The sequence below is a fragment of the Vulpes lagopus genome, chromosome 13 (assembly GCF_018345385.1).
Source record: "Vulpes lagopus strain Blue_001 chromosome 13, ASM1834538v1, whole genome shotgun sequence".
Taxonomy (NCBI): Eukaryota; Metazoa; Chordata; class Mammalia; order Carnivora; family Canidae; genus Vulpes; species Vulpes lagopus.
This window is the reverse complement of record NC_054836.1, coordinates 27,439,978-27,459,923: the sequence shown is the minus strand read 5'-3', so window position 1 is coordinate 27,459,923 and position 19,946 is coordinate 27,439,978. Positions and strand designations below refer to the sequence as shown.

The window sequence follows — 19,946 nt, the reverse complement described above, 5'->3', positions numbered from 1 at the left end:
GGAAAGCATAATTTGCTTGTTTCCATTTCTCATTGTATGAGGTTTCAAAAGTCAGCTCTATTACTGCCTTATACATAAGCAGTTTCAATTTAATATACATTATTTCTTTTTTTTTTTTATTTTTTTTTTAAATTTTTTTTTTAATTTTATTTATTTTTATGATAGGCACACAGTGAGAGAGAGAGAAGCAGAGACATAGGCAGAGGGAGAAGCAGGCTCCATGCACCGGGAGCCCGACGTGGGATTCGATCCCGGGTCTCCAGGATCGCGCCCCGGGCCAAAGGCAGGCGCCAAACCGCTGCGCCACCCAGGGATCCCTAATATACATTATTTCTTAACAGAAAGGGAAACAGAACATGAGAGACTCCTAACTCTGGGAAACGAACTAGGGGTGGTAGAAAGAGAGGTGGGCGGAGGGGAGGGAGTGACTGGGTGACGGACACTGAGGGGGGCACTTGATGGGATGAGCTGAGTGTTATTCTATATGTTGGCAAATTGAACACCAATAAAAATAAATTTATTTTAATAATAATAATAATAATAATAATAATATGCATTATTTCTGTATGACTTACCTGTAAGTCTCCTGAAAAGATACATTTCCTGTGTCATTGAGTGCTTATCTTTCATAAAATGAGTCAAGTTACTGATATCCTTTGAGGGTATGGTGGAGGGAGGCTTGGGATAATGAAGACCAAAATATGGAGCGAGAAAATGTCCATTTTGTGGAGAGGAGGCAGTTTGTCATGCAGGCAAAGACATGTATAATCAACACGCCCACTGTTGACCTTTCAAGTTCAGAAATACACCCTTAGTCAAAGATTCAACAAGTTTTATCAACTACTCTTTTGAGTAGAAAATTATCCTTTTGAGGGCTAGTGGGATCAATTGTATTTAAATTTGAGTGGTTTTGAAGTGCCTGGGTGCCTTAGTTGGTTAAGCATCTGCTTTCAGCTCAGGTCATGATCCCGGGGTCCTGAGATCAAGCCCTACATCGGGCTCCCAGCTCAGCAGAGAGTCTGCTTCTCCCTCTGCTTCTCAACCTCTGGCCCTTCCCTACTCGTGTTCTATCTTACTCTCAAATAAATAAATATAATCTTTAAATAAATAAATAAGAGTGGTTTATCAACTGTGACAGTAAGAGAAGTAATTTTGCAGTTTGAGATATGGGAAGGAAGGCAAGCCCAGGTGAGTGACCCTTGGCAAAAAGAAGAGAGGTTGAAGATGGTTTACCCACCTGGAAGTTTTATCTATTAGTGGCCAATTTTCCTTGGATCAGAAGGCTATGGCAGAAAGAACACTAGATACATTACAGAAAGGACAGAGAAACAAATCTACTACCAACAACAATAACAATGAATTTACATAATAAGCCCATCATGCATGGAATACTTCCCACAGGCCGGGCAGTAGCCCGTCTTCCTCTGTACCAGTTATTACCATTTAATTTCCATCAAACTTTAGGTCAAGCCTTCCATTACATTTTTATGGAAAAAGTTTTTCTAATTGTGTATTTGTGGTTGGTGTGCCAGTCTCAGAACTCAGAGATCCTAGAGAAAGGCAGTTATTGAGCTAAGCTGGGCAAAGCTTGATAGTGTACCTCACCACACACAAAAAGAAAATGAATCTGTCAAAAGCAAAGAAATAAAGTGTTGGTGAAAATGTGAAGAAAAAGGAACTCTCACAGTGTTGGTAGGAATGTAAATTGGTATAGACACTGCGGAAAACAATATTTTAAGTATTTTCCTCAAAAAATTAAAAATTGAACCACCAGGGATCCCTGGGTGGCGCAGCGGTTTGGCACCTGCCTTTGGCCCAGGGCGCGATCCTGGAGACCCGGGATCGAATCCCACATCGGGCTCCTGGTGCATGGAGCCTGCTTCTCCTCTGCCTGTGTCTCTGCCTCTCTCTCTCTCTGTATGACTATCATGAATAAATTAAAAAAAAATTAAAAAAAAAATTGAACCACCATATGATCCAGTAATTCCACTTCTAGGTTATTTACCAAAAAAACCCCAAAAATACTTATATGAAAAGATGCAAGCACCCCTATATTTGTTGTAGTATTATTTTCAATAGCCAAGATAGGTTGCTTCCATAAGTGCCCATCAATAGTGAAATGAATAGAGAAGAGAAGACATAGTGTGTATGTGTGTTTGTGTGTATAGATATGTATATATATAGATAGATAGATATGATAGAATATTATACAGCCATTAAAAAGGATGAGATAGTACCATTTGTGACAACATGGATGGACTAAGAGGATATTATGCTAAATTAAATAAGACTCAGAAGGACAAATACTGTATTTCACTCAGTGCCTAATCCAAAAAAAATTAATAAAGAAACTAAGAGCAGAACCTGACCTATAGAGAACAAACTGATGGTTGCCAGGAGCAAGGTCGGTGGAGAGGTGGACAAAATGGGTGAAGGGGAATGGGAGATGGAGGTTTCCAGTTATTGAATAAGCAACTCATAGGAATAAAAGGTAATAGTGTAGGGAATACAATAAATGGTGACAAATGGTAGCTATACTTGCAGTAAGTATAGCATAACATATAGAGATGTTGAATCATTTTAACATTGTGTATCAACTCTGCTAAAATATGTAAAAGAGAAAAGAAAATGGGTCAGAAATTGGCAAGGGCCCTAGGAATTGCAACATTCTGGTAATTTCTAATTTGGAAACTGAAGGAAGCTTCATGCTCTTTAACAGTAAAACTAAAAATGTGAGCCCTAGAAATTCAAACTGTTGTAACCTTCACTTCATGGAGACACATGCATGAAGAGAAGCAGGGGCAGGAGGAGATGGAGAGATGGAGTCTGGCAGCACTGGGGCATCTAGGTGGTCCTTACTTCCAATGCTTCATGAAATCAGCTCTACATTCTCATTCTTGCACTTGGTAATGTCAGCCATTCCATGCTTTCCCTCACTGTGAATCCAAGTCCTTCACTTACAAATATACATGGAGCATCTAATTAACTTCTCACAACCTTCAATTCATCAGTGAAGGAATAACTTTGAAAGGATAAATAATCAAAGAACCTCCCTTGAGATCAGACAGGTAGCAAGTTATAGGCCAAGTCCACTTGCAGGCTCTGAGCTCCTCACTCCAAGTTTGTCTACCAGGACCCTTAACCACCCCAGGCTTTGTTCTCCAAGGTCAATTTTATTGTCCTTTTTTTTTTTTAATTCTCTTGAGAGTCAAATCGTTTAACATAAGGAAAATCACTTAGATTACTGAAAAATGCCACAAGCTAAAGCATTTCCCCACTGGTCCAAGTGCCTGCTGCCCGCTGCAGGCTATCTGGCTTGAAATTCAGTCTATTCTCCCATAAATTGGACTTGTTGAATTGTTAACAGATTCTACTACTTACATCCTGCTTGTCTGTTTCATCCAAGGTTTAATTTCTTTGTGCTTGACAATACAAACTTAACAGATGATAAATGATCACAACATTAATTTAAACTTTAAAATAAATACTGTGCAGCTTAAGTCAGGGTCCATGAATTTTAAACCCCCTCCTCAACAGAAAAAAAAATGTGAGAAATAGAGAGGGCACTAGAATTAATACCTTAAAAAATAAATGACAGCTCTCATCATGCTCAGGGAAAAGGAAGGAATACTGCATCACTCCAAGAAGAATGCAAAAATGATTTCCATGCTATTGCCAGTGACATATAAAGGTAAGAGAGATGGGCTATCCAACAAGAGCATAATCTATGAAAGAAAAAAGCTTTTTCATCATGTTTATTGAGCTGGATACTACTCATGCCAAAAGGGTTAATTGTTCACTGTAGCTTCAGCATTTATTTTAAACTGCTACAATATCCCTTTTAGGTTACACATAGGGAAACAGAATGTAGCTGTATTACATTTAAGTTTTTGATGATTCAGTTATTATATACAAATTGCTTACCCCCATGCTCATTAAAATCATGGTCTGAGACCAGTTGGTTTTATTCTCTTGCTAAGAAACAGTAAAGTATCTTTGTATCCATATTCACTAAACAGATCAAATCAGAGATAACCAGAAATTTTAGCACATTTTTTTTCCAAAGAAATACTGATCATGAATGGTGTCTGAACATGGGAGACATCAACTTGACCCAAATAAAATTAGCAAAGCTAAACATTGCCCCCAGTTGTAACAGAAAATACCAGCTTTTGTGCATATATACATTTCTTGTCTCTAAAATCCAGGTTGGTAATAATGAAATCTTCTCCTTTCTCAGCCACAAACAAGTTAAAGCTGATCTCAGATACCATAATGTGGTTTCCAGGGCAGGGGAGATTTACTGCCCTCAACTCTCTGGAAAGCTGGTAAGTTTTCAGTGCAGACAGCAGGGACTCTGGCCCAGACTACACACTCTTTGGTTTTATACAAAAATGCTGCCAGGTTGGACCATGCTACCCAGGATAGGAAAGTAGGGCAGTATTCTCTAATGAGAAGCTATGATTAGAGGCAAACCCTTCTGTATGCAAATTTCACTGATCCTGTATTTATCTACATATTTTTATAAGGGATTGGTCATCTGTGCATGTGGTTGCCCACTTTATCCACTGCTATTACTTCTAAGTATATCAGATATAAACCTTTTTTTCTTTTCAAATAATCTGTTACATTTTCTCTTTTCTTCACTTTGATTACTTACAAAAATCTTTATTTTTTTAAATTTTTTTATTTATTTATGATAGTTACACACAGAGAGAGAGAGAGGCAGAGACATAGGTAGAGGGAGAAGCAGGCTCCATGCACCGGGAGCCCGACGTGGGATTCGATCCCAGGTCTCCAAGATCGCGCCCTAGGCCAAAGGCAGGCGCCAAACCGCTGCGCCACCCAGGGATCCCTTTTTTTTTTTTTAATTTTTTTATTTATTTATGATAGTTACACAGAGAGAGAGAGAGAGGCAGAGACATAGGTAGAGGGAGAAAAAATCTTTAATAAAGGTATCTCTACACCCAATGTGGGGCTCAAACTCACAACCCTTTGATCACAAACTGCAAGCTCTATAGACTGAAACAGCCAGATGCTCCACTTTGATACCTTTATTAATTAAAATTTGCAAGTGTAGGAGGCACCTGGGTGGCACAGTGGTTGAGCATCTGCCTTGGCTCAGGCCGTGATCCCCAGGGTTCTGGGATCAAGTCCCACATCAGGCTTCCACAGGGAGCCTGCTTCTCCTTATGTCTCAGCCTCTTTCTGTGTGTCTCTCATGAATAAATAAATAAAATATTTTTTAAAAAGATTTGCAAGTATCAGAGGTAAGGCAAAAACTCATTTATTTCTATATCATCCCCAGCTGGTAGGTCTAGATATTCCTCACAGTAAGAAATCCCCCAGAAGCCAGCCACTGGTTGCAGAAAGATGGTACACTGTCAGGTTTCATGTGTCAGGACACCATGTTGCATTCACTCTGCTAATGGCCATTAACTATGTTGTGCTCAGCTATAGTAATATTATGTTTCACACATTATGTCAAGCAATGCTTCTTATACCTTCCATCTAGGGTGGATTTTATATATGTATTTTTACTTTCCTCTATTCAAACCAAGGGGTATGAGAAGTTAGAACCTTTCACCTAGATCCTTTCAGCTCTGTAAAACACTTCTTCTTATGCCAAAACCTTTACATATCAATGCCAGATTTATCTTTCTGGGGAGTAATTCCAATAAAATTCAAATTATTTAGCCTGGCATCCAAGGCCTTCTATGTTCTTGATACAACTTGTCTTTCAAAGTCAATTTACCATTATGCCTCCCATAAGCATTCCCACTCCAACCAAACTCATTTTCTACTTTATTCCCCTGTGCTTTCCCACTTCCAGGTAGAATGCCATTTAGTTGGTCTTTTAAACACTTAAATTATACCAATCCTTATAAGCCATCCAAAACTCTTGCAAGAAACTGCCAATAAAAGTAATTTCTTTTTCCTTCTATAACTCTCATAACACCTTTTATATTTTTTACCACATTTATTTTCCATTATCATTATTAGGGAATAGGTCTGATTTTCCCTGTAAGACTGAAAGCAGGATTTGTTATAACTATAAAATAATCCCAGTACATTCTGTAGCATCGAGTGGGCAGAGACTCAACCATTTGTAGAATGAATTGAACAAATTGCCTCATTTTCAAGAAACGATTCAGCATTCATGTTTGTCTCAGCAACATTGTATACACCAGTGATATAAAGCCCTTGGATAAACATGGTACAAACAAGGTGATTAGCTAAGCAGGGTATATTTCTAACTTGCTAGAGCAGTGTTCATTGGGAAAAGCTCCTGGAGTCAGGGTAAATACCAAAGACACCAGTGTCTCTTGCCCTACCACACTCTGCGGACGTTCAGAGCCACCTCACGAGGCCAGACATCTGACTCTCCATGAACAACACCTCCCAGATCTGTTATGCTGGGATGCATTTAAGAAATGTATCTCATGATGGAATTTTTGCCTCCAGTCCTAATTGGCAACTCCATATATGTGGGGATAAGCACAAGGCCTTCATCTGATGAGGCATTCAAGCATTCAAATTGCAGCTCCAAGACTTAGGAAGCTTGCAACAAGGTTCACCTCTGGAATCCTGCTTGGGAAAATGCTAAAGCACCCTCCTCCGAGCCCCCCCTCCGCACCCCCCCCTCCCCCCGGTATGATGCAGGAGCTGTGGTACAAGTCCAGGGGCTGACTAATGCGCTTTAATTGGTTTTTATGGTGTTTTGCAGGAAGGAAGGCTTAACTGGTTTCTATGGTATTTGCAGAAGACAATTCTTTTTCTAAGAAACTAGCTTGCAGGGGTGACTTGGTGGCTCAGTCAGTTGAACGTCAGATCTTGGTTTTGGCTCAGGTCATGACCTCAGGGTCATGATATTTATATCATGGGCTACCTGGGTCTCTGTGCTCAGCAGGGAGAACTCTACTGAAGATTCTCTCTCTCTCTCTCTCTATCTCTCCCTCTTGCTCTCGCTCTTGCTCTACTCTCTCTCTCTCTGTCCCAACCCTCTTCCTTTCTGTGATTCTAATAAATGAATAAATCTTTAAAGAAAAAAAAAAAGAAACAAACATATAGAAGATCAATCTTAGACAAATTCATGTTTACCCTTCATATATTCATAGTTCTAAAACATCCTAAATTGTGTTGTATAAAATGTATATATTAGGGGACAGGCCTAAGCATATATCATGGAAGTCACTCCCTATTATGTGTATGTAAAGCCCTAGCTAGCACAAATGAATATGCTCACTAAAGTAAAACTGATCAACAAGCCAGATTACCATAAAACCAAGCCTGGAGTGGTTGTTTAGGTCTTGGGACTCTACTTCCAAGGAGAGACAGTGGATCTTTCTTAAGCTCTTCCTTAGGGATCAACTGAAGAGGGATATCTTCATGTATTCTCACAAAACAGGGAAATATTAAAATTTATCTCCTATGAGACAAGAGGACTTGTGTTCCAAGGGATTGTTTTATCATTGCTTTGAAGTCTAGAGAAGCATGATTCTGGCTGTCATCTGTTTTAATGGACTAAAGATCAAAGGAAGAGCCATCTGAGTCCATCACATTTCTAACCACTGGCCCTGTAAAAACAGATGATGTGTTTTATTAGCCAATGTGCTCTAGGAGAAGGCAGTGGTGATCAGAAACCATATCCAAAATCATATCCCTATCAAATCCCCTCCTCAAAAAGAATGAAAACAAGAAAGACAAAGGGAAGATTTGCTCTGCCAGCTAATCGCTATTAAGTGCAGTCAGAGCTGCTACCCTCTCCTTGCCACCCAGAAGCAAGTTTCAAAAAGCAAAACTGACTAATTTATGTGGGTTTTGTGTGGGGGATAGCTGTCAGAAATCTTAAGTCCAGAAATCCAGAGAGGGGCAGAGGCAGTATGCCAGTTTCCCGAGACCTAGACTGTCAGTTTGCCATGATGGAGCAGAAGATCCAGCAAGGAAGAGGAAAGAGAGCAAGGCTTAAACATAATTCTTTTCAAAATTGCACCAGGGAGAAAGGAGAAGAGAAGAGTCAAGGTAGGGACTGAGCTCTAAGCTCAAACATATCCCACCTCCCTGGATAATGGTCTAGAGGGTGGGGTGGTCATAAGATACAGCAACATCCTAGAGCATAAAAAAAGCCTTACACTCCCTGACAGAGCCAGCGCCTGCAGTCCTAGTGACCACTGGCACCACAAAATAACGCTGTTCTACTTAGGTGCTCAGTCAACTTGAAAATGCTGTGTGATTTTGGCTATTTTTGTAAAGTCCCTGAAACTGGAAAAAATTTCACTTGGAATTATTTAGGATATATAGTTTTCAATAGTCAAGAGAACCATGTTTGCAATGGAGGCCATGGAGATAATTGTTGAAGGAAAGTGAGTTTTAAATCAATGAAAAAAGTAATTATCAAAAGGAACAATTATTTTAAATGTAACTGTTGAGTATTTCCTCGTTATTCATGTTTTAGATAGCACCAAATGTTGCTATGTAGAGGCTTGAGAAATTTCTAACCTTGTACACTGAAAGGATATTTCTAGTACTATACTGCACATTGTACAATGTGTTATTCCTGAGATTTAGTTTTTGTGTAATTGTACAGCCTGACCACAGAATAGAAATACATAATTAAGATGATTCATGTTGATCCTGCTTTTTGCTTTTGAGCAAAAAATTTTGGTTCTCATATTTTCATGGTTTACCAAGTGCTCTCTTTAAAATTTAAGGATCCAGTATATTTAAAGGGGATTAAATTCTATGTTGTCCATGCAAATTGGCAATATTCTATTTTAATGGGGAGGAGAGGGCTTGTATATATTTTTTAACTGACTTACCAGATGTTAGAACTTTAAAAAAATCTATCAAAAACTCTGCCACTGATTCAAAGTACCCTGGCATTTCTTTCTTTCTTTCTTTCTTTCTTTCTTTCTTTCTTTCTTTCTTTCTCTTTCTTTTTTCTTTCTTTCTTTCTTTTTTCTTTCTTTTTTCTTTCTTTCTTTTCTTTCTTTCTTTTTTCTTTCTTTTTCTTTCTTTTTCTTTCTTTCTTTCTTTCTTTTCTCTTTCTTTCTTTTCTTTCTTTCTTTCTCTTTCTTTCTTTTCTTTCTTTCTTCTTTCTTTCTTTCTTTCTTTCTTTCTTTCTTTCTTTCTTTCTTTCTTTCTTTCTTTCTTTCTTTCTCTTTTCTTTCATGTGAACACTATTATTTACTGAAGTACTTTTGAAGGGTATAGGCAGAAGTTGAACTACCACTGTGCATTGTGTTAGAACTGCTAGGCTAACACTTTCTCTGGTCTTTAAATTCACAAATGGGGTATTTGCAATTATACAAAACTGAAATTCTCTGTGCAGTTTTCTGAAGATCTGAAACATCTGCAATGAATGATATATTGCTTTCACCGAGATAATACTTACTTTAGAAGTAATCTTTAAGCCTCTGAAAGAGTAATAAGACTTTATTGACTTTGATATTTTCTTTATAAAGTTTAAACTCATCCATAGGGGTCAATTTCTAAAATGCTTGAATTCATGCTCTCTTGATATCTCATCATTCCCTAGAACACAGCATTTTGATACAGTTTCACAATGGCACCAAGTATAGGACTAAGCACAAGATAGGAAAAGGAAAGAAAAAATGAAAGAGAGAAAAAGAGATGAAGAACAGAGGAAAGGATGAAAGCTTATCCAGAAGGACTGTGGTGTGGACACAGACATTTAGAGTGTTCCATCAAGCTTAAAGAGCCTTTCAATCTTTCAGTTATTCTCCATGTGGTGAGTCCCATCCTCACAAAGTAGGAACAACAGAATCTCTAGCATCCCTGCCCAAGTATAATCAGCACCCCTGAGCAGGTGACAGCTCCACAGGTGTTTCCATGCCCAGCTTCTCACCCCTTTTCTCCAGGCTAGTCAAGATCCCATCCTGATGCCCTTTGCAAAAAACAAAGACCCTGACCAGCACAGATAGTTTATTTGTGGCTTTCCTTTCTATTTACTCTGTCTTAATACACCTCTTGGTCATTCCATTGAAGCTAAAAGAGGTCTTAGCATATATGATTCTCTGAATTCATATTACAGCACGGAATTGAGAAATACTGTGCACCCCTAATGCACAGTCTCCCAGCTCTTGCCAATTTTAATACAGTAGTGCGGCTTTTTCCTTAGTGCCTCATGCTGAACTCAACACCCAATGAAAGAATTTGACAAGTCAAATAGATTTTAGATCAATAGCTATAAGTAATTAAATTCTACCATTTGCAGGTATATGATGAAGTATTTACATTTTGGAATAAGTGTCCCTTAGCCTTGCATATTCCTCATCTGTATCTAGTGACCCCAGCAAAGTGAAATAAAAATACGCAATAGACACACCTCACATGAATGTATGCATATGTATTGAACATCACATATAAAACAACCAAAATCATTCTGAGCAGCCATTTGAGCAGTTTGGTTGATTCAAGGGGAAATTCAGTCAAAGTGAAGATAAGCACCCCTTTCCTTTCATGATCCTTAATTAGGAGGATCAATAGAATAACTGTCACATTTTGGCAGGCCATTAAAATCTGTTAATTGTAAGTAAGGTTCATCAAAGCTTGGAGTGTATTTATTGTACTTGATTTTCTACCATTAGCAGTTAAGAAACTAAAGAGCTTTCATTTCTAATTTTATTCTCGTCTAATTAATTCAATGACACCCCAGTCTTGTTTCTCTCCTAAAGCAGTTATGCACAATACCCACAACCACTAACAAGGCACCAGGGCCAGGCACTACAGACCAAATTAGAAACCATCTCATTCCAATTGTGCCCACTATTCATCCCTGATCACAGTTCGACTGCACCTTGAGAATAGATGTCAAATTAATTTATAAAGCGCTTTTGAAAAAAAGGATCCTGCTAAGCAGTATCATGAGATCATAGATTTAAAGTATCTAAGAGTCATTCAGCTAGAAAGATGGTTCCAAAGGCCAAAGACATTGTAACAATGCTGCCTTGGAGCATATTGCTAATCTTTATCCTTTGTTTTTATTGTTTCAATTTACAGTTCTCTTCATTTGCATCATTTTTCCATGCTCTCCCCAAAAAAGAAAATTAAATCTATTTCACCCTTAAATTTTCAAATGTCTGAAAGAACAAATCTATACATACAAGGAACTTGCATACAGGTAACTTTATGTCAAGTAACAGTACGGATTCAGAAAGAGCTCTGGAGTAGTAGGCTCTCTTCTTCCTGCCCTCCACTTAGGACAAACCCCACCTGCTTAGTCAATACAACTAACTAACTCCTAGGAGGCAGTCACAAAAGCCATGAGGCCAGCAATGGAGTATGTAAAAACCACCAGAAATACCTGATAGGGGTACCTAACTCAGATTGAGAGAGGGGATCACGGTAGGCATCTTTGAGGAGATGCCTTCCATATAGCTCTTGAAGAGGAACAAAGAATTATCAAGTAAAAACCCAGGGGGAGTTTCTGGGGGAGAGCAGTAAGCAGAAGGCAAGGGAATGGGCATTCCATAATGAAGGAACATCATATACGTGAGTTCAGAAACTGATAAATGTCTGCTTTATTCTGAAACAGTTTTTTAACAAAGGAATCAAGAAAAAGGAAAAATAAAGATTTAACATTTTTTCAAGTTTCCCTGTATTCCGAGTACTGTGTAGGGTGCATTTCACAGACAATGAATATCTTCACATATATAAGTGCTGTCTACACTGTGGGGTCTTTGGAGGCTGACCTCACGAAATGTCAATCCTATGATAGATACCACAAGCAGTTTGCACAGAGGGCTTCACACTGAATTTTCTTAAATGTTTTTTTTTTTTTTTTCCGAATTGAAAATAGGAGACTAAGCAAGACCACATCATGTAGTGAAGGTGTGACTTTTTTTTTTTTTAATTTGAAGGCAGTCAGGGACTCGAACATACTCTGTGTCTCTATCCTTGAAGTTAAATAATGTGTGTTCTTAGTGCTCTGAACCCTTTCATGAGTGGTGGAAAAAAGCCACTGATGAGAGAGGTGGGTGGGGAGTTGAATATAGGGTGCTTGCATAGAGTGGTAATTTTAGCACAATTACCCTATTTATCATCATAGATCAATGAAATGACAAAAATAGAACAACAAAACACTCATCATGGAAAATAAAGCATGTTGTATGTCTCTTCACTATCACCATGTGGTAGACTTTTCAGCCTGTTTCTGTCCAAAGCCCACATCTAAATACCATTAACAATTTGCTCCAGGAGAATTATGATCTCACCCTCTGTATGAGGCAAAAGAAGGCAAAGCAAGAAAAAGGAGACTGCCAGAAAGCGAGGCCAAGGACAAAAATATGTAAAAAGAAAGAAATGGAGGAGAGAATAATAAGCTCCAGTGAAAAAATGCCAAGGAAAGATATTTTTATAAATACTCTGGTTCTTAAATCAGCAGACTGAATATGTAATCAGAATATAGGGATGCTATTTAGTGCTTTCCATGATCAGAAGGAAAATGTGATTTAATGGAAAATGAAATATTTCTGGATACTTACTACTAATTCAAAATATCAAATAAATGTTCCAGGGAATAGCAGCAAATTAGATGTTTCCTAGGATTTTTTTCCCCCTCTTTCAAGGACTTTTTAATTCTTAATATAGGACTTTCAGTTTATCATTTTAAGGCACTTTTTTTTTTCAGATACAAATGATGCTTGTCTTTTACCTTGTTGATTTAGTTTGTTTTTTTTTTTAATTCAAAGTTATCATAAACAATAAGGCTAATTCTCCATGGCTGCAATTTGTCCACATATTGCCATGTACTCAAAACAGGAATATTTCAGGAGCCAAAAAATGAGATTAGTTCAATGAATATGTTTCCCAAGGCTATTTCAGTAGATTTTTCTTCTAATTCAGAAGTGTTCTTAATTGTTAATAGCAATTATTCTATTAACTAGCAAGTTTTTTACATACTATTCCATGTAACTCTACTAATTTTGTTGTTGTTGTTGTGAATGTAGTTTATTTGTATATTTACCTTAAAACAAGATTTTAACATGTAGTGCTAAGTAATCTGGTTTAATGTGAAAACAGCTCAAAGCAGATGCCCCTTTAAAAGAGCTCACATGGAGAGTCAATGGAGGCACGTTTGTATAAATCATCTTATGATATGGTGATTAATATTGTTTGTAAAGAAAAAAAAAGCTTAGATGTAGATCTGTATTTAAGGAATTGTTTCTTTTAAAGTAAAAATGGTCACTGATGGCCGCTTTGCTAGATATAGTTCCATTATATCGCTCTTGTTTTATTGACTAGTTCTTAATCCCGAGGCTTATACCTGGGATAAATGTGCTTTAGGCATTTGTGAATGAACTGAATGAGGTCATGGGGCACAAGGCTGTAACCCGTTTCTTGTTAATGACAGTACTGTAAGTCTGATGCACAAGCAGTATGCATTCAAAACACTGATACCTGACAGTAGGTCGGGGGAAAGAGAACCGGGACTCCGACTCCGGTTTATGGGGTGAAAAACTGAGAAGGCGTAACTACCCCACAGATGAAGAAACCGCAAAAGACATGGATACGATTGTGCTGTAAAAAGGAAATGAATCGCTCCCTGGCGGCTGATGCACTGGCAGTTTCAGCACACTGCAGCCTTGCCTCTTTCGGGGCCTTCACTCCGATTTAATTTCATGGAAAAGTAGTCATCTCCAAACAAAAAGAATGCTATTTACCAAAAGAAAGAGGCCTTATAATGTGGGACTTAATAAGGAAAAATATTTATCTGTGCCCTGCACAGTTTTCAAAAGCCATTATTTCGATTCAATGTTTGGTATTTTCTGCAGTGCTGGTTACAGAACAAAAAAAAGAACAGCTTCCGGAATGAATGAATCACAGGATATAAAAGGTGATACAGTAATTTCTCGAGAGCTCAAATTCCTTAACAGTGATCCTTCTAGGCAACCTGGTAAGTAAGGGTTTGGGCAACAAAGAGTTCAGTGCATGCCGCAAACGTGCATGATCTGCTACACAGTGTATTAGTTTTCAAGAATGTCATGCTTAAATGAGGTAAAATTGGAAGTTACCATCCCCCAACTAGCATTTCCCAGCTTGCACTGAGGTAAATATGAAGAACTTTAACTGTTCAGTGTTAAATGAACCAAAATAACCGAAGGTTCCTTCCAGGTACCTCAAAAGAAAAAATGTGCGTAAGGAGTATTTCAAACGTTCATGTTCAGATGAATGAAATGATACAAATTAAAATCAGTGCAAACTAATAATTGACCAATAACAGAATAACAAAATATAGACTCGATTCTTTTTACAGATGGTAGTCAAAGTGTTTTGCTCATATTTGTTAAAATCAGACCTGAAATGATGATGTGTATAGAATAGGTACAGTGGTTTTTCACTATAGTCCAGTGTGTCATTAAAGTTCCACCCTTGCTTTGAGCTGATCAAGGCATGTGGTAGGCTCATGTGGGCTCAACAGAGCAGTCAGGTAGACTCACAGTCATCCCAACTGGAAGCCTTTCTATCTCAACATACATGTCCGACCCACCCTCGGGTCAAATGCCAGCACCAGTGGACTCGCTGAGACGTCAGGACTTGCCTTCTGCTTTTTCTCTGGTACCATTTCCCAGATTGGCTCCTTGATGTGTTCTGGTAACCGTTCTAATTTTGTCTTTGTCACTTCCATGGCAACTCCTTCAGGTAAGTTTCTCTGAATATATTCCAAATAGACATCTGCTGTACTTCCAGTTAGATGTTCTAACTCTAAACATCTGTAAAGTGTTCTCATTTCATACTGAACTCTGTGCTTCTTGAAAATATGCACTGATTTGAGAAGAGTAAATCGTTCTGTTTTCCTTGGAGGTTCGTGTACTTTAATAGAGATTCCAAGTTCTTTTGCAGCAAGCACAGCAAAATATTCATAACTGTCCAATACAGCCTTATCATGGCCTTTTACTAAAACTGACAGGCGCTTATATCATGTATCTGGTTCATCAGAAATGGTTATCGTAGGCTTAGTCAGATCCTTGGGAATATCAACATGTAGGCTTGAAAACTGTACCCATTTCATGCTGGTACTGAGGAGAAAGCCACCATTTCTGGCTGTACTGCTCTTAGAACTATTTATAGAAAAATTCCTTGAACCCTGCCACAGACGCCGGCATGTCTTGCCGTCTCGCACTCTACTAAATTTTTATTTTATTTTATTTATTCAAGAGAGCAAGAGAGGATAAGAGAGAACAAAAGAGATTGCAGGGGTAGGAACAAGCAGATTCTGTGCTAAGTGCAGAGCCTAAGGCAGGGCTTGATCTCAGGACTCTGAGATCATAATCTGAGCCAAAACCAAGAGACAGACACTTACTTGGCTGCGTCCCCAGGCACTCCAATATTTTTTTTAAATAAAAGTACTGTTATTTTTTTAAGTCATCTATACACCCAATATGGGGCTTAAACTCATAACCCTGAAATCAAGACTTGCACAACCTACCAACTGAGCCAGCCAGACAACCCTAGATCAACTTTGAAAACTAATTCTCAATTTCTCTAGAACCAAATATGCTGTGACGTAAAAGTTAAATTGTGTTCCTCATGGGTTTGATGGGAAGAATATATTTTAAGGTCAATCTTTATATGTTACTCTGATCCAACAGGTAAACCAAAGCATAGAAAAACAGTTATAAAAAAACACAAGGGAAACACATTTTAACCCAAATAATTAGAATACCGGATGTCATTTTCAATGTGTTATATTAGTTGACATCCATGCCTATGTATATTTATGTACACAGATACTAGAATGAGTAAGGATACTCTTTTTTCAAGAAAGATGGAGGTGTGAATTGCTACAATTTAGCAGAGGCAATCAGACAATATTACTAAATAACGCAAATGTGTACATATACTTTGTAGTTAATTCTAACAATTCTTGAGTTGATAATCAAGTTTATGTATCATTTAAAAATTATAATGTATTGTCAGTATTCTCTCACTAAATAGAAACTTCTTCAGTAATGCCATACTGCCTTGCATATGCTAAAAAATATGGTTTCTGATGGATATATATTTTTATTAATAAGATCCAATGTTTTGCATATTGATTCTTTTTATAGAAAACTACATCTCAGATTAAGAAGTCTAAGTATAGATAAAGAGGATTGATTGAAGAACCATGTATAAAAATATATTCTTTTTTGTTATTTCAAAATCTATTTTGAGGATAATCAAAACTGAATTTTCCCCTCAGATTTCATCACTTAATCATACTGATGGTGACAACTACTTTCCCTCTATCATAAATAATCTTGAAACTTCTACTCAAAGATGTTGAGCAAATTAAAGGGCCCAGATCTCTGTCTTTAAGTTACATATGTATCATCTAATAGTTTTTCTGTTGTAGAAAGGTATGACACCATATGAGGTCCTAACATCTCACTTCTTTTTTTTTTTTTTTTTTTTTTTTAGATTTTACTTATTTATTCATATGAGAGAGAAAGAGAGAGAGGCAGAGGCAGAGGGAGAAGCCAGCTCCATGCAGAGAGCCCGATATGGGACTCGATCCCAGGACTCCAGGATCATGCTCTGAGCCGAAGGCAGACGCTCAACTGCTGAGCCACCCAGGTATCGATAACATCTCACTTCTTACCAAAAAGCCAAAAGTGTTTAAAAATATAAAATTCGGGAAAAAAAAAAGAAAGAAAGAAAGAAAAAGGGATCCCTGGGTGGCGCAGCGGTTTGGCGCCTGCCTTTGACCCAGGGCGCGATCCTGGAGACCCGGGATCGAATCCCACGTCGGGCTCCCGGTGCATGGAGCCTGCTTCTCCCTCTGCCTGTGTCTCTGCCTCTATCTCTCTCTCTGTGTGGCTATCATAAATAAATAAAAAATATATATATATAAAATTCGTGGACTGTCAAACAACATCATGAACTGAATGAATATCAATTGGTACAGAGTTCAATGAGGATGAAGAGGAATTACAGATGTAAGGACCAAGAGTCATCAAAGTATTTCCTTTCCAGATCACATACTGTTAGAGCAAGATTTTCTGATATACACAGAAATAACACACAAAATTTCTTTGAAGTTTTGAGTATTAATTTTTGAATTAAAAAAAAAAACTACAAAATCCCAAATGTTGGTTGAGTTTCTGAATAACAAACCAAATAATGAACGCTTCTCTCAAGTTTCATCTGGACCAAAAAATTCAGTAATACATATCCCAATGCTTTTCTATACATAAAAGTGAAAAACTTGGCCAAGAAACTGAACTATAGACTTAATATTCATCTACCAAATTATAGAGTTGGAATCAAATTTCATTTTCTTGTTCCCCTACAATCTTCTGCTGTCCTTCATCATCAGTGTTAAGGAAATGTAGGGCTCCTAGGAATAAAATATTATAGAAATCTCCTTTTGGTTATTCCACTCATTTACAAAGAAAGTCTTATACCAACAATGTGAGGGTTGAGTTTACTGACATCATTGGAGCAAATGATAATGTTGATCACAGTCATGTTTTTAAAGAGTTAGTAGCCTACACATACACTTTATGCAATTTTACAAATCACATGCCACTTTCTGCCATCATCAGCATCCCATGCTCATCACCAGCCTTCTTAGAGCAGTTATAGAAAGCCTGGTGCACAGTCACCTTTCTGGTAGGTTCTCCTGCCTTTTTCTATATCTTTCTTCTCACAGTCCATCTCCTGCCTCAGTGGCTGTTCTAGCTCAGTTTCCTTTACTGACCATTATTCTTCTGCAATGGATTTCTGACAGGAGCTCCCCAAAGCTGAGCCAAACTTCTCAAGTTAATGGCACAATCCTCCATACTGCCCTTAGTTTAAATACCAGCCACAAGTTCCAGGTCCCTAGGACACCTTTACTTTTGACCAGCTGGCTATAACATAGGGGGGTTTCCACTACCCCTTCAGGATTTTAAATACTAGAACAACTCCTAGAATTCAGGGAAGTGTGATACTGATTAGTATAGTTTTATATAGCAAAAAGGGCATAAATCAGAATGAGCCAAAAGAAGAGATATACAAACCAAGATCAGGGATATTTTTAAAATACACATGTTCCAAGGTCTCTTCACCATAGAGTGAAGAGTCAGAACATGTCACTTTCCTCCCAGATCCATGTGTGACAAGACAAAATATTGCCAACTACACAAAGTCACCTGTACTTCAGGATCCAGAATTTTTATTGGAGCTTTATTACATAGGTAAGATTGATTAAATCTTTGGTTGCTAGGTTGAATTTCCACAGGTCAGGCTAACGTCATGAAGTTCAGAGTCCCAACCCTCCAATCACATGGTTGGCGTTTCTAGCATGGCCAAGCCCCATCCCAAGTTATCTTAGCGAAAACCACTTAGGGACACACTGTATGTCAACTTCATTGGCATCAACTAGCAGGGCCACCATGAATAAGACACTCATCTCTCCGGAAATTGCAAGGATTTAGGCCTCCTCCAGGAACCAGACCCAAAGACTAGCCAAATTCTTTATTACACAGGATCCTCTGTCCTTCAAATGCTGCCCCCACCCCCACCGAATTCTGTCTTCCTTATTGTCATCAAGAAACTAAGGAATCTCATCTTTTAAAATGCATTCTATTATTCTCTTTAGACAGTTAGCTCCTACTTCCCCATCACCAGATGGACTCGCTTCTGTTTTCTAGATAAGTTCTCTAAGTACCGTACATATTTTCAGCAGCACCAACATCACCTCAGTCTAGAAGAAATCTATGTTCTCAGGTCCCACCCCTGATAAACTCAATCAGAAACCCTGGGATGGTGTCAAGTAATCTGTATTACTTTAATCTTTAATAAATCCTACAGGTAATTCTGATAAACATGAAAGTTGGAGAACCATTTTTCTTGATCTATATCCTAGCTAGCTTTGGGATCTCCACACACTTCAAACCCAGTGAGTAGAAAATCTATAATCATCTTTTCCCTCATAGCCTCTTCTCATATTTTCCCTGTTTTAGGAAATAGCACCATCAACGTATTGAACAAATATATTTCATTTATTCAGTGCTTTGTATGCATTAATAAGGACAGTCTCTATTCTCGTGGAGATCACAGTTTAGTAGAGGTAAAAGACAGAAGGAATGTCCTACTCTAGTGCAAGACAAAAACCAGCATCAGGGAGGCATTTCCCTGTGGAAGGGAGATTTAAACATTTATAAAATGGCAAAGGATTAACTGGAGACATAAAAAAGAAGAGGAAAAGCATCACACAGAGGAAGCCACATGTATAAAAGATTAAGGTTGGGTAGACTGTGTCTAATTTTAGGAACTTGAAAAGGTTCTTCCAGCATATTAAAGCATATTGAGAGGGAGAGAGGAAAAGTGAGAGTTAGTACTTCATGTAGAAAGGGATGGTGCTTACACTTGCAAGCCTTTAAAAGATTTTGGTCATTAGATTAAGAACAAAAATTGAATTATGAGTAAGGACTAGTATATTCAGAAGTTTTTGAAAGGTCATTCTGGATAAAATAAGCAACTTAAGGGGGGGAAATAAGGGAATATGGAGCCCAGACAGGAAATTACTCCTACAGTGGTCTATAGGTAGGTGGGGAGGTGGCTTGCAATAGGAAGGAAGTGGAAGGGAGAGGTAGACCACTTCAGAAAGTATTTGGTCTCCCATCCCAACAACTTTTATCCTTGGTTCTTCGCCTATGCTTTTCTAAACCAAACAATCTTACAAGCATGAGATTTTGAAAATCGAATTTTCTTTTAGATCAAATGTTCTGATTCCTATAGCTCAATCCTAGTCTAACTTTGAACCTGTAGTAACCATTTAACTGTTCAACTTTCAATGCCCTATCACAAGAGATCTCAGTAACATATCTTGATCTTATCATACCCACAGTAAACTCAGAACATTTTTATTTTTAGCCAACTGAAAGAATAAAGCCCAAAATTTGTAACATGGCTTTAAGGCCTCATAAAATTCAAGGATTCTTATCAAGGCACAA

The 19,946-nt window shown here is 38.0% G+C and overlaps 1 protein-coding gene across 1 annotated transcript; it reads right to left on the bottom strand.

Moving 5' to 3' along the window:
- Positions 1–14,428: 14,428 nt before the first annotated feature.
- On the bottom strand, positions 14,429–18,400 carry LOC121474558 (28S ribosomal protein S10, mitochondrial-like). The gene is given in 2 exon segments (XM_041727502.1): positions 14,429–15,146; positions 18,345–18,400. Coding segments are annotated over 2 exon segments (717 nt in total). The 3' UTR covers positions 14,429–14,485.
- Positions 18,401–19,946: the final 1,546 nt, after the last annotated feature.